This window comes from Littorina saxatilis, linkage group LG14 (genome assembly GCF_037325665.1).
Source record: "Littorina saxatilis isolate snail1 linkage group LG14, US_GU_Lsax_2.0, whole genome shotgun sequence".
In the NCBI taxonomy this organism is placed as follows: Eukaryota; Metazoa; Mollusca; class Gastropoda; order Littorinimorpha; family Littorinidae; genus Littorina; species Littorina saxatilis.
The window spans coordinates 27,530,772-27,545,562 of record NC_090258.1 but is presented as its reverse complement, the minus strand read 5'-3'; the positions used below and the strand labels follow the sequence as shown (position 1 = coordinate 27,545,562).

The 14,791-nt window shown below is 43.1% G+C and overlaps 1 protein-coding gene across 1 annotated transcript; it reads left to right on the top strand.

Annotated features, from left to right (window-relative positions):
• The first annotated feature begins 3,312 nt into the window (after positions 1–3,312).
• LOC138947468 (UBX domain-containing protein 4-like) lies at positions 3,313–13,708 on the top strand. The gene is made up of 11 exons (XM_070318950.1): positions 3,313–3,482; positions 4,490–4,595; positions 4,965–4,993; positions 5,987–6,105; positions 7,021–7,226; positions 8,336–8,390; positions 9,271–9,440; positions 10,029–10,151; positions 10,839–11,064; positions 12,027–12,223; positions 13,434–13,708. The coding sequence occupies exons 1-11, from the start codon at positions 3,401–3,403 to the stop codon at positions 13,540–13,542; spliced, it is 1,422 nt and encodes a 473-aa protein (XP_070175051.1). The 5' UTR covers positions 3,313–3,400; the 3' UTR covers positions 13,543–13,708.
• Positions 13,709–14,791: the final 1,083 nt, after the last annotated feature.

The following is a 14,791-nucleotide window of genomic DNA, read 5'->3' as shown; positions in this document are numbered from 1 at the left end:
CACCGTCACGGTGTTTGAAACTAGGTTTGTCGCGGAAAAGAGAAGAAGGTTCTGAAAACTTGACCCAGGGACAAGAAACCCACACAAACACACACACACACACACACACACACACACACACACACACACAGGCGCTCGCGCGCGGCACACACACACACACATTGACACACACACACTGACACACGAACGTACACACCTGCACACACACTGACACACACCCTGCACACACTGACAAACAAACACACACACACACACACCGCACACACACATACACACACACTGACACACAAACGTACACACCTGCACACACACTGACACATACTGTGCACACACTGACAAACAAAAAAACACACACACACACACACAAACACAAACACACACACAAACACGCGCGCCCCGCGCACGCAGAGAGAGAGAGAGAGAGAGAGAGAGAGAGAGAGAGAGAGAGAGAGTGAGAGAGACCTCGAGAGTGAGAAAGAAAGAGAGAGACAGAGAGAGAGAGAGAGAGAGAGAGAGAGAGAGAGAGAGAGAGAGCTAGAGAGAGAGAGAGAGAGAGAGAGAGAGAATTGAATTGAATTGAACTTTATTTAACAAGGATTAAGATTTAAGTAATACATTGTTTAGAGGTACCAGATGATGGTTTTAACTACCTTTCAAGCGACAAATAACGTTTATTTGAGAGAGAGAGAGAGAGAGAGAGAGAGAGAGAGGGTTGAGAGAGAGAGAAACTGAGAGAGAGAGAGAGAGAGAGATAAAGAAAGAGAGAGAGAGAAACTGAGAGAGAGAGAGAGAGAGAGAGAGAGAGAGAGAGAGAGAGAGAGAGAGAGAGAGAGAGAGAGAGAGAGAGAGAGAGAGACGCAGATGGTTTATCGAGTGAAGTTCATATAAGGTCATTGCTCCGTATGAAGAAAACAAAGGCTACATGTTTATAGATAAACTGAAGCATATTATATCCATCAGAACGCATTATACATTAACATACAATACATTGCATAGAAGAAAAATGTGAGTTTATTTGATGTAAGTAAAGTATATATTATAGACTACATTGCAATGACCCAACAAAGCTTAAAACACCATGCCCAAAGACACACACTGAATTCAAAGAAAATCAATTTTAAACTGAAGTAATAGGCTACATTGTTTAGATGTACCAGTTGATGGTTTTAACTACCTTTCAAGCGACAAATAACGTTTATTTGAGAGAGAGAGAGAGAGAGAGAGAGAGAGAGAGAGAGAGAGAGAGAGAGAGAGAGAGAGAGAGAGAGAGATAGAGAGACGGAGACAAGACAAGACAAGACAAAATCTTTATTATCGAGGGTAATAGATAAGCAAGAATATTGCTTTTTTACATCCAGCCCTCGCCCTAATATAGGGTCAACAAGAACAGAAAACAATATAATCAAAGAACTATCACATCAAACTTAATACATTATAACTGTATATACAGATACAAATTTAAAAAATAAATTGTCATGCTGCATTTTAAGTACAATTTCCAATGATAAAAAGTGTCAATTTTTAACATAACTTAATTTAGATCAGCATATTTCATGTGCCTGTTTCCTTGTTTATTTCCGTGTTTTTTTTTGGTTTTTTTCTTGTACGTGCGCGCGATAGCTGTCGCGGTGTATGAGTGCGACTACACGTGCCTTGGCGTGTGTGTGCGAGTGTGCGAGGGCTGTATTTTGTATATTGATTATTTGATACATGTATAAATGTGTCTCCAGGAATATGTTTTGTTTTAATCTTGTGTCGATACTATTTAGTTCTGCCTCGTTATTAGCCATTGAGTATAACTGTTTTATCATCATTGCTTTGTTGTTGTTCTTTAGCCATTTACGTTGACTTGTTATACATTGACATTGATAGTTTTATTGAGTCACTTGAGAAAAAGTGACTCTATGTAATCGGTCAGTGTTAGTCTGTCCGGCCGGCCGTCCGGCCGGCCGGCCGTCCGGCCGGCCGTCCGTAGACACCACCTTAACGTTGGACTTTTCTCGGAAACTATCAAAGCGATCGGGCTCATATTTTGTTTAGTCGTGACCTCCAATGACCTCTACACTTTAACGATGGTTTCGTTGACCTTTGACCTTTTTCAAGGTCACAGGTCAGCGTCAAAGGAAAAATTAGACATTTTATATCTTTTCTCGGAAACTATCAAAGCGATCGGGCTCATATTTTGTTTAGTCGTGACCTCCAATGACCTCTACACTTTAACGATGGTTTCGTTGACCTTTGACCTTTTTCAAGGTCACAGGTCAGCGTCAAAGGAAAAATTAGACATTTTATATCTTTGACAAAGTTCATCGGATGTGATTGAAACTTTGTAGGATTATTCTTTACATCAAAGTATTTACATCTGTAGCCTTTTACGAACGTTATCAGAAAAACAAGGGAGATAACTAGCCTTTTCTGTTCGGCAACACACAACTTAACGTTGGGCTTTTCTCGGAAACTATAAAAGTGACCGGGCTCAAATTTTATGTGAACGTGACTCATTGTGTTGTGAATAGCAATTTCTTCCTGTCCATCTGATGCCTCATATAATATTCAGAACTGCGAAAGTGACTCGATCGAGCGTTTGCTCTTCTTGTTCTTCTTCTTCTTCGTCGTTCGCTAGTTAGTTTTTATCATAAGAACCTTTTCTAATTCCTATTAACCCGATGTTCTTTAACTATATTTATACATAAATGCATATATTGTAAAGCAGTATGCATTGTTAGAGGATTTTTTAGTAGCAGTGTTTAAATGTCGAAGCTGCTTTTCCCATTTTTACCCAAGAGACCGACTGTATATTGTGTTATTGTATTTGTCAGACTTGATTGTACCAAGTCCCTACACATGTTGTAATGCGCTTAGAGCCAAATATTTTTGTTTTTTGTAAGGGATAGGCGCAATATAAATACACTTTATTATTATTATTATTATTATATTATTATAATTCTGTTTAACATGCACATGCATTTTAAATGAATTGATGAACCATTCAGCACATGTTTAATTGCATTATGTGCGACATATAATTTTTTTTGAAGCTGTCTGAGAGGAGAGACTGAGAGAGACTCGGAGAGAGAGAGAGAGAGAGAGAGAGAGAGAGAGAGAGAGAGAGAGAGAGAGAGAGAGAGAGAGAGAGAGAAAGAGTATGAGGGCGGGCGGGCGGGGGGGGGGGGGGGGCGGGAGGGAGGGGAGGAATGGGGGCGGGGCAACAGTAGAGGGCCGCGAAAGAAAATGGGAGAACTTGGTTCTGATCCGCAATTGGATTAATTCCCATACGGTCAAGTTTACAAACATCTTCTACTTCCGGTTTGAGAAGAACAGTCCACAGGACAACACGTAGAAATTTGCGTGCTTCGATTTCTCACAGTGTCTGTTACATCAGTGAATTAATTGCACCAAAATGGAGTGGTTTTCAGGAAATATTCCGCAGGCCATTCAGCTAGCAAAAGAAAGAGGTTCGATCTTCCTGGTTTACGTTACAGGTGAGTTCCAAAATCGACACGTCCAAAATCGCAAGTCACATTGCATGGTTGATCGAGAGATGCTGATGCGTCACCGTAATGTTTATGCGTGATGGTGGGTAATGCAGTTTCGTTGCTGGTTATTTTGAGATTCTGTTTCGTTGTTGGTTATTTTTAACATGCTTTCGATGAAATATTGTATTTTTGACAAGTGTTTTTGATTTAATGCGACGTGGATTGTGTGAGCCGGGGTACGGCCCTACGGGTACTTTTTCTTCTTCTTCAATTACTGAGGGACATCCCTGTACAGGAAAACTATCCTCATTTTGGTTGGTGCGCCTATGCTAAGGTCCCAAGAGTGAAACTAGATAAAGTGGATAGTGTACCTATTTCTCTATAAAAAATGAAAACATGGGTGGGTTGGTGGGAAGCTATTGCTTTTCCCGATTCGCCCTGGTGCCCAGTTCCAGACCCTGAGATGAGGGGCTAGCCTTCCACCCAGTGCTACCTAGCGCAGCAACTGGCCCCCGACCAAACAATACAAACAGGACAAAACAATAAGGAGCAAGAGCAATAGATTAATTATATACATGTACATAATGTATAATATATACTGATTTCTTAAGGGTTGGGAGGGATGAAGATCGAGGGGGAATGGGTCTGGAGAGGGGGTACATGTATGCATGTTCAACTTTCAGTCTGGTCCAGTGCTTGTGTACCGCGTTTAGTTTTAACTTTAACATTGATTAACCCAGTGATGGTGCTAGTATTTTTTCAAACCGGTACCCAAACTTTTATGATGCAAACAGTCTAGAAATAAACGGTAGGCAGGTCATTGGAACCAGTAAGAGTCCAACTGTACTGGTTTCATTGTTTTACCAGCGAAAAAAAACGGTAGTTCTAAAAATCAACTGGTAGGTCATACCGGCAGCCTATTTTTTCTGATATTTTCTCGTTTCAACCAGTAAAATACCGGTAATTACTGGTTAACGACAATACTGTTAACCACCTCAGTGTTTGTCCTCCAGGTGAAGATGAAGACACCAAAGGGATGGACAAGATGTGGGAAGATGCTGAGGTGTCTCAGATGTGTAAGCGTGACGCCACTGTTGCCATCAAAATTCAAGGAAACAGGTAAGTTTTTATGGTACAATATATGGAATTAAATAAGTAAGTGTATAAGTATTTTTACAACAACAGATCTGAAAATCTAAACAGGCTGTATGCAGCATTTTTAATTTGGCTTTGAAATTCTTTTTTTAGAATAATTGTTGCACAAGTGTATAATTTACTATAAACTGTAAACTTTTGAAAGTGAAACTGATACTGATAGATCCCCTGTTTGCGGTCAATGTTTCACAACCTTTTAACTTGTCTTCAAAATTATTTAATTGGGTCCTCATGCATTATATTGCTCAGTGAAGTGAAAGTATGATGGTGAAGGTTTGATTGCTCTTTTGTAAACTTGTATTTTAAACTTAAATATATTTTGTTCTTTTTCAGTGAATCTTGCACATTCTTCTCACAGATCTGTATCCTTGATTATTCTAGCATATTTGACAATTAATCTGTAGAATCCATGGACTTGTATACTCGTATACTTGTTTTTTATTTTATTTTTTTTTTAAATCTTATCTGCATGTAGGGTTCACACATGAGAATCTTCAGACTTTTGGCTGAAATCACTTGTTTGTGAGCTCCCAGACATAAAATTAGAGCTGTTTTTGTGCTACATTCTCAGAAGAGACGAACTCTAGAAATAACTCTGTCACGTTTGCATGAGTTGTGAGAGAGTGATCACTCTTGAGTCAAACTTTTTGAGTCAAACTTTCTCACGTGAATACACTGGCTAGTCTCTAGCGAGGGATGTGTCTGAAAGTGAAATATGTGGACAAGGAGCATTTATAGAAAGCTTGCCACAGGAGTATTCACTCAGATTTCACAACCCCTACAATCCTGACAAGTTATTTCCTGAATTGGTCTATTTCATTTTCAATTTCAGAGATGTTTTTGGGTCCTGAGAATTAGTGTATTTTTTTGAAACCACAGGTCGACAGGCGCATTGGCCGAGTGGATAAGACATCAGCCTCCTATGCGGAACTTCACTGGTTCGAATCCCCGCCCCATCTGGTGGTTTAAGGGTGGAGATTTTTTTGATCTCACGGGTCAACTTATGTGCAGACCTGCTAGTGCCTTATCCCCCTTCGTGTGCACATGTAGGCATAAGACCAAGTGCTCATGGAAAAGATCCTGTAATCCATATCACTATCAGAGTTCGGTGGGTTATAGACACACGAAAATACACAGCTTGCTTTCCCCGAAAGTGGCGTATGGCTACCTGAATGGCGGGGTACAAATGGTCATACACGTAAAAATCCACTCGTGCAAAAACTTGAGTGACCGTGGGAGTTTCAGCCCATGTTAAAAAAAAGTAGAAGAAGAAGAAACCACGGGTCGTTTTCAGATTTCTTCATGTATCCTTGTTCCCATTGCTGATGATTGAGTAAGCCTTGACAGACTAACAGATCCTGTGGTGATCATACCATCAGCATACTTTATCGGAAACAACGGCACGCCGCTGGAGGTCATCGGGGGTAAGGTGGACGCCGACAGTTTCAGGCAAAAAGTGCAGAACGTTCTAGAGGTGAGTTACCTTTGCACAATACTCAACAGGGATGGCCACATTTCACAATTTTAACTCGCCATCCGGGCGAGTAACTTCAAGAAATTCACTTGTTCAGCAGAAATTTTGCTGGCCCGGTAGATACCACAGTTGATCTGCAGTGTTTATATGGCTTTAAAACTCGATATTACAACCCAAAGGGTCGCATTTGACCTGAATTTTCATTGTCCATCCGGGCGAGTTGCCAGGCGGTTTCTACTAGCCTGGCAGATGGTTTACTCGCCCCTGGCGACTGGGCGGACGATTTGGCTATCCCTGCACAAGATAAAAAAAAAAAAAAGTTTGTCAAAAATGAAACACCCCATTAACATTAACATCAACATTCTCTTTTTTTTTATTCTGCAGTTTGGAACGTTAGCAGCCTATCTGTTTTTCAATTTTTTACGACCAGATTTTCTGAGCTTTTGGTAGGTCTTAAAAGACAGGAGCAGTGGCGTGGTGGTAAGAAGTCGGCCTCCTAATCGGGAGGTCATGAGTTCGAATGCCGGTCTCTGCCGCCTGGTGGGTTAAGAGTGGAGATTTTTCCGATCTCCCAGGTCAACTTATGATCAGACCTGCTTGTGACATAACCCCCTTTGTGTGTACACGCAAGCACAAGACCATGTGCACACGGAAAAGATCCTGTCATCCATGTCAGAGTTCGGTGGGTTATAGAAACACAAAAATACCCAGCATGCCTCCCCCGAAATCGGCGTATGCTGTCTGAATGGCAGGGTAAAAACGGTCATACACGTAAAAATCCACCCGTGCTAAAAACATGAGTGAACGTGGGAGTCTAAACCCATGAACAAAGAAGAAGAAGAAGAAGGTAGGTGTTTAAATAAGGGGGTTTCACTGTTGGTATTCATGTGTTTATTTTGCCCCTTTCACTTTCAGAGAAACAAGTCCAATGAAGCCTCCCCAGCGCAGTCGTCCCAACAGCAGCACATGTCCTCCGCAGCATCATCATCAGCAGCGTCACAATTACCAGGCACTAGTGCCGCCTCTTCAAGCAGATCTGATGTTGCCATGGCAGCGACATCTGAGGAAGAGGAACCGCAGAAAAAGAAAAGCAAACCTGAATTGGATGATCGTGTTGAAAGGTCAGGGGAGTGGTATGGGTTGGGGTGGAGAAGGAGGGGGGGGGGGGGGGGACATAGACTTTTATGGAAGATGATCAAATGGATGGGTTTGGGAGGAACTAGGGGATGAGAAAGGGCAGACAAAGAAGAGCAAGGCTGACCTTGCAGATCGTGATGTTTGGGGGTAGGGGGGGATCGGAGAACCTCAAACATAGCAGCTTCAACCCCAAAATAGGGGAATTCCCTGACCTGATGACATAGTGCAAAGTTCGTCGAACCTAGTTCGGCTTGGTTTGGCTGTATTTAGTAGCGGGTTTTAGACTTTTACTATGTGTGTGTGTGTGTGTGTGTAAGAGAGAATAGAAAAAATATTCGTAGACACAGAGGTTAGTTTTCAGGAAAAGATTGAACTGGAAGAGAAAAGTATCTGTGTGCACATCTGTATCGTTTGTAATAACTGTTTGTGTGCACGCACACATATCTCTTTGCACTAAAGGTGAAGGAGAAGATGGGACCTTGATCAAATGTATCGATAGAGGAGATCATGATGCTTTGGTTGTACTAATGGGGCAGTCACACACGCGATTCAATCGTGAGATTTACCCTGTCACACTGGCGACTGAGCAGGGGCAGAGCCAATCAGAACATGTCGATGCGGCCTTCACGTCATGACGTAAAAAAAATAGCGGACAGTGGCGTCTCTTCGTCGATTCAAAACTTTTTGGAAGAACCGTTTCTTACTCAGATATATAAAGGAGATGTTTTAGGCGTGTACAGTGGTCGGAAACCATTAATTGCAACTGTCTGGGAACTTTATTTCTCGCAAAGGCTAAATGCTGAAAGGTATTTTTCAGAAAGGTAGAGCGATGTTCGAACATTAGTGTCTGTTCTGGCAAAGCGCGTTTGCCGTGTTCACTGTGACATGTCACTTCCGCACCGCTCGTGTGGAGTTATCGTTCGTCAATCGTTAGTCAATTGTTCGTCTATCGTTCATCGTGTGATGGGTCAATGGCCTACGATGTGATGTGCGATCGGCTCAAGATTGAATCGCGCGATTGAATCTCAACGATTGAATTGCGTGTGTGGCTTTAACTTAAAGGCTTGTTTCTAACAGATGAATTCTTTTACAGGGCAAGGGAACTGCTCGAAAAGAAGAAGGCACTGAAAGCTCAGGAGGAATTTGAGGTAAATCTTTAGTTGCTCAGCTTTTTGTTTAGAAGATCTTTTCCCTTTACATATCAGCACACTGACTGCTTGTGCTGAGCTAGAATTTTTTTAATGAGAAGACATGAAAAATCTGTACGGGTAAATCCACATATTTCCCACCCAGTTTAGCTTGTGACAATTTTGTGTGAGAATGTTTCACTGAGGAATTACTTTTGCTAGATGAATGCCTGCAGCTGGGTTACGGCGTTTGCTTTTTTCTGATAAGTCTTTCAGTTTCAAAGCAATTCATGGTTAAGTAAAGTTTCCACGTGTTTTCTCCATGTGTTTTTTAACCGGAAGTCCATCGTCCCCCAAGAGATCTTCACCTTGGGTCTGTTAGTTATGCTGGTCCTGCAAGTTGTGAATTGACTGACGTTTCAGGAAGAGCTTCCTACAAGTTGTGAATTGACTGACGTTTCAGAAAGAGCTTCCTACAAGTTGTGAATTGACTGACGTTTCAGAAAGAGCTTCCTACAAGTTGTGAATTGACTCATGTTTCAGAAAGAGCGTCCTACAAGTTGTTGATTGACTCATGTTTCAGAAAGAGCGTTCTACAAGTTGTTGATTGACTCATGTTTCAGAAAGAGCGTCATACAAGTTGTGAATTGACTCATGTTTCAGAAAGAGCGTCATACAAGTTGTGAATTGACTCATGTTTCAGAAAGAGCGTTCTACAAGTTGTTGATTGACTCATGTTTCAGAAAGAGCGTCATACAATGTGAATTGACTCATGTTTTAGAAAGAGCGTTCTACAAGTTGTTGATTGACTCATGTTTCAGAAAGAGCGTTCTACAAGTTGTTGATTGACTCATGTTTCAGAAAGAGCGTTCTACAAGTTGTTGATTGACTCATGTTTCAGAAAGAGCGTCTGAAGGAGGTGGAGCGCCGCAAGACGGGTCAGAGCGTGCAGCAACTCAAGCAGTTCCAGCAGGAGCGGGAAATCCTGGAGGTGAAGGAACAGCTGAAGAAGGAGAAGGAGGAGGAGAGGAAGGCGCGGGAACACATCAAGCTGGAGATCGCCAGAGACAGGTAAGAGACAGCAGACCTGGGAACCCATGCGATTTTGCCGTATTTTGTACGCATGATTGTCAAAAACGATCAGTACGGTTAGTGGGAAAAATATATGAGAAAAATGTCTAGACTACTTTTCTTCACTAGCGCATCCCAAAGCCCATCCAGTTTTAAAAAAGCATTTGTTTTAAATGTATAGGTAAACTTAAATAACGGTGTGATGGACGCGTGTGAAGCATGTTTCAATCATGGATGACCGAATGCTGTGTGGAGTACGCTCAGTTATCTGAAAAGACGCCAAGTTTGTTTGAGAATACTCTGAGTACAAAACAGGGGTTCCCAGGTCTGAGTCAGGTACAGTGGAACCCCTTTTTAAATTGACATACTTTAAAACCATTGTAATTTACTGAACGTAGACAAACAAAATGTGCAAGATTACTTATTCTTTCTCTGAAGGCCTAGGATATATATATGGAACCAGTATTGATTAATAAAATCAATTTTTATGGTTAAATGTCTCAGCTTAGTAAAGAAATATCACCTTCGTTACATGGTTCCCTCTGGTATACAGCTCTGGAGATTGTTAATCCATACGCTTGGTTTCAGAGCTGAGCGCAACGCCAAGTATCAGACGGAGAAATCACAGAAGACGGAACAGCAGGAGGCAGCAAGGAAGGCAAAGTTGGTGGAACAGCAGAGAGCGGCCGCAGAGGCTGGAGCCAGAAGGAGGTAACCGGTTTTCTGCATTTTAAACAGTAACAAGTTGGCAGAATGGCCTAGTAGATGAGACGCCGGCCTCCCATGCGGAGGGTTGGGTTTTTCAATTTTTGCAGTGCCTGGTGGGTTAGAGTGGAGATTTTTCCGGGGGGGGGGGGGCCCGGTAGCTCAGTTGGTAGTGCACTGGACTTGTGATCGGAAGGTCGCAGGTTCGAATTCGGGCCGGGACGGACACGGGTCAACTTTATGTGCAGACCCAGAGACGGAAGCCATGTCCCACCCCCGTGTCATCACAATGGCACGTAAAAGACCTTGGTCATTCTGCCATAAGTGCAGGTGGCTGAATACACCTAAACACGCAGACACCTGGGTAGCGCGACTCCGTTGCTGCTAGCTTTCCACTGGGAGGAAGCGACCCGAATTTCCCAGCGATGGGACAATAAAGTAATCTCCGCCAGAAAGGGGGGATGTCTTTTCCAAATTCAGTGTTTCAACATTTGTTTTCACATTTGTAATTTATCTTTGCAATAATTTTGTGCATTTGCATGTTGTCTTTCAATTGTAAAATAAGAAGGGATCCAAAAAAATAAATTCACTAGCAATACCTGTGACAAAGGAAAGGGTGAAAGGAAAAGAAAGAAAACACATCACTGCCTCTGAAAACATAGTCCTTAAACTAATCTTCCTTTACTTGTCCAGTGAAACAGCCAGAATCCAGTTCCGTTTGCCCGACGGCTCGTCAGTATCCAACCAGTTTCCATCATCAGAACGACTTCAGGCAGCCTATGAATTTGTTGTACAGAGAATGGACTGTGATGTCACACTTTCAACGGCATACCCACGACGAACTTTCACCCAGAGCGACATGGATGCGACCTTTGTTGACCTCCAGCTCGCTCCCACGGCTGTTCTCATTGTCGTTCCGGTAAGTTCTTGTGAACAAAGGGACCCCCATTTTGTGAGACCTAAAAGAATCAGAGAAAATCAGGCCGTTTAAAGCAGGAAGTCTTAAATAAGGGTATATTTAGAGAGATTATAAACAAAACCCTAATCCGAAACAGGCAAAAATCCACCTTCAAAAAGAAAAACAATGGATATGATCCACACCAAGATGCCCTACATCAGCTCACTCGTCACGAGCAGACCATTGTCTTCCGCCTCCGGACAGGCCACTGTGGACTAAACAGCCACCTAAAAAGGATCGGCATCAGACAGTCGGCCCTGTGCCATTGTGGAGAGGCGGACCAGACACCGGACCACTTCCTGCAGACCTGCCAACTCCACTGCAGTGAGAGGAAACATGTCTGGCCCACAGGGACATCGCTGCACACCAAGCTATGGGGCAGCACTCAGGACCTGGAAATGACAGCCCACTTCGTCAACATCACGGGCCAAAGAATCTAGACACAGCCATCGTCGAACGCTGAAGAAGAAGAAGAATAAACCAAACATTTGATAAAACAGGTCTTAAAAGGGGCAATGTCTTAAATCGGAAGACAATCTTAACACTTTCTACCCCACCTATGTTGACCAAGTTTTTTTTTTAGTCGTGACCAGCTATGCTGCAGCAGGTCGTTCAGAATTGTAGTAACTGTGGAATGCAGGCGTTAGATCGACGTTACAGGAAGCGACTGAAGTGACTGTGTGTACGGATATATCCGTACGAGGTCAGATAGAGCCATATGAGTGGGTACTGATATATCCGTACCTGGGAGACAATGAGTTAAAAGAGGGGTTTCACTGTATAAACCTGTTGGTGTTTAAGTTACTGTCGACAACTAAAGACACAATTTGAAAAATAAACGCATTTTGAATAACTCTTAAGATTGACTTTGGTGTTTTTTTGTCACCCAAATTTCTGAATTCCTGTTTTTCTCTGCATTCCAGGCGAGCGGTTCCCTCGGCAACAGTTCAGGTGGAGGAGGAGGGGGGTTGCTGTCGCTGCTTTTTGCTCCGTTCATGGTGATCTGGAACCTGATCATGTCGTTCTTCGCCCCCTCCCCCGCCCTCACTCAAAACTCAAACTCCAGTGCTGGCAGTTCCAGTAGTACGTCTGCTGCAGGAGGGGACAGAGAGAGACAAAGGTGAGTTAATAATAATAATAATGGACATTTATTAATCGCCCCTTCTCACAAGAGCTCACGGCGATTTACATATTAATTTCTGCCGTGTGAGATGGAATTTTTTTTTACACAATACATCACGCATTCACATCGGCCAGTAAATCTCAAGCCATTACGGCGAATATTTACTTTTTACGGCCTGTTATTCCAAGTCACACGGGTATTTGGTGGACAATTTTTAGCTATGCCTATTCAATTTTGCCAGAAAAGACCCTTTTGTCAATCGTGGGATCTTTAACGTGCACACCCCAATGTAGTGTACACGAAGGGACCTCGGTTTTTCGTCTCATCCGTAAGACTAGCACTTGAACCCACCACCTAGGTTAGGAAAGGGGGGAGAAAATAGCGGCCTGACCCAGGGTCGAACATGCAACCTCTCGATTCCGAACGCAAGTGCGTTACCACTCGGCCACCCAGTCCCATGTTGTGTGTGTGTGTGCAAGGGGGGGGGGGTGGTTTGGGTGGAATGGGTGTGTGCATGCATGCACAAGTGTGTGTGTGCCGGAAGCTCCAGTAGTATATCTGCTGCGAGAGGAGACAAGGTAAACAGTGACAAAGGTGATTTGTGTGGTGGGGGGAGGGGGGTGGGTGTGTGTTTCTTGGGTGTATGTGTGTGTGTGGGGTGTACGTGCGTGCATGCATTCATGCATGTGTGTGTGTATGTGTGTGTGTGTGTGTGTGTTGGAAACTCCAGTAGTATATCTACTGCAGGAAGGGACAGAGAGAGACAAATGTGATTTGTGTGTGGTGGGGTGAGGAAGGGAGAGTGGGGTGGGGGGGGGGGTGTATGTATGTGTGGGTGGGGGTTCATGGTGGTGTAGGGTGTGTGGGGTGTACAAGTGTGTGTAGAAGGTGTGTGTGTGTGAGATATAGTCGGGGGGGGGGGGGGGTGCAGAGTTGTGTGTGTTTGTGTCTCTGTGTGTGCTAACAATATAAAAACAGATTTGAGGCAGATTTCCTGCAGAAGATTTTGACAGATGAGACAGCATCAGTGAAAGCAGAACATGTAAACTGCTACCTAGCTAGACCATTTTGCTAACATTTGAGTATGTCGGTTCAAAATACTGATACAATACAAGAAAACTTAGTTAAAAACTGGTGTCCGAATTAGTATCATCGAATTAGTAGAATGCTCTAATCTCTTTATTTCTCACTCTTCTATTTTTTTCAGTGCCACAAAGAGATCGCGCCAAGAGGGCAACATAAGACGCATGAGAAATCCTGACGATGATGACGACGAAAACGCAACTTGGAACGGCAACTCTACACAACAAATGTGATGGGGATGAAACGGTGTGATAAATGTGATGATGGTTATGGTGACGATGATGTTGAAAGTGGTGGAATGATTGAGAATGAAAGATGGTGCAGTGGAACCCTCTTCCAAGACCTGAAAACAAAACTGAGAGAAACAGGTTTTTACAAAAGGAGGAAGTCTTCAAATGGGAGAGTAAATTTACACAGGTTGTGCACAGAAAATCTGAAAAAAAAGAAAAGTTCTAAAAAAGGGGGAGGGGGGGGGGGGAATTAAGGGGGGGGGGGGGGAAGGGGGTCGGTGTCTTAAAAGGGGAGTTCCACTGTATGATAGAGACAAATGTGTCTGGGCTGTGGCTTCTTCTTCTTCTTGGCGTTCGCAGAGGTTACACGATCAGTCCAGCACTGGTGATAAATGTTGTCGTTTTCTCCAACTCCTGTCTACTGCCGTATAGTTTGGTCTGCAAGGGAGTTGGTGACGGCCACACTTCTTTTCGTTCCTCATCTAGTAAGGGACATCGCTGTAAGATGTGTTCCGCTGTTTGGTCTTCTTGACCGCAGGCACAGGTTGGTGATGGCGCCAGCTTGAATTTTCGGTTCATGTGAGCATTGAGCCTGTTGTGGCCAGTACGCAGCCCGATGAGGTTGACTTGCTGCTCTCTGGACATTGTGTGGAAGTCATCTCTGTTTGTCCTGTGGCCAGAGTCTTTCTTATTGCAGCAAAGATCAACCTTGCAGATACGTCTAAACTTATTTACTTTCTTTACTTTATTTGGTGTTTAACGTCGTTTTCAACCGTTCAAGGTTATATCGCGACGGATCTAAACTTATCACTGGTTTAAAATGGAATTGAAATTATAGACAAACTCAAGAGGAAGTGTATTTCAAATAAGTTATGAAGCTAGAAACATGTTAAAGAAGAGGCTTTTTAGTACAAAAAGTTGGACCTGTTCTTGATACCGACATAGACAGAGTTGAATTAAGAAAACAAGAGGCGAAGCCTTCAAGGCTCACGTAAGAAATAGACAAACAGTAACACAAACTCAATCACTCCGTCACACCATAGATATCCCTTGACATCTATGGTCACACATACACACCCACACACACAGTAAGCTTAGGTGACACTGTGCAAGAAAGAGAGACACTAGATCTAGATCTGTCTGTCTGCATGTAGCCTACTTACAGGGACACGACTGCCAAATAGTCTCGGCCCGCTCAAAATAACAATGACCGAGACCACACACACCACGCGAGAGAGAAAGACTACAGGGA

Coding starts and splice junctions, on each gene's coding strand:
- LOC138947468 (XM_070318950.1), top strand. CDS start 3,401: ATGGAGTGGTTTTCAGGAAATATTCCGCAGGCCATTCAGCTAGCAAAA. Junction 11,065..12,026: donor CTGTTCTCATTGTCGTTCCG/GTAAGTTCTTGT, acceptor TCTGCATTCCAG/GCGAGCGGTTCCCTCGGCAA. Junction 12,224..13,433: donor GGGGACAGAGAGAGACAAAG/GTGAGTTAATAA, acceptor TATTTTTTTCAG/TGCCACAAAGAGATCGCGCC.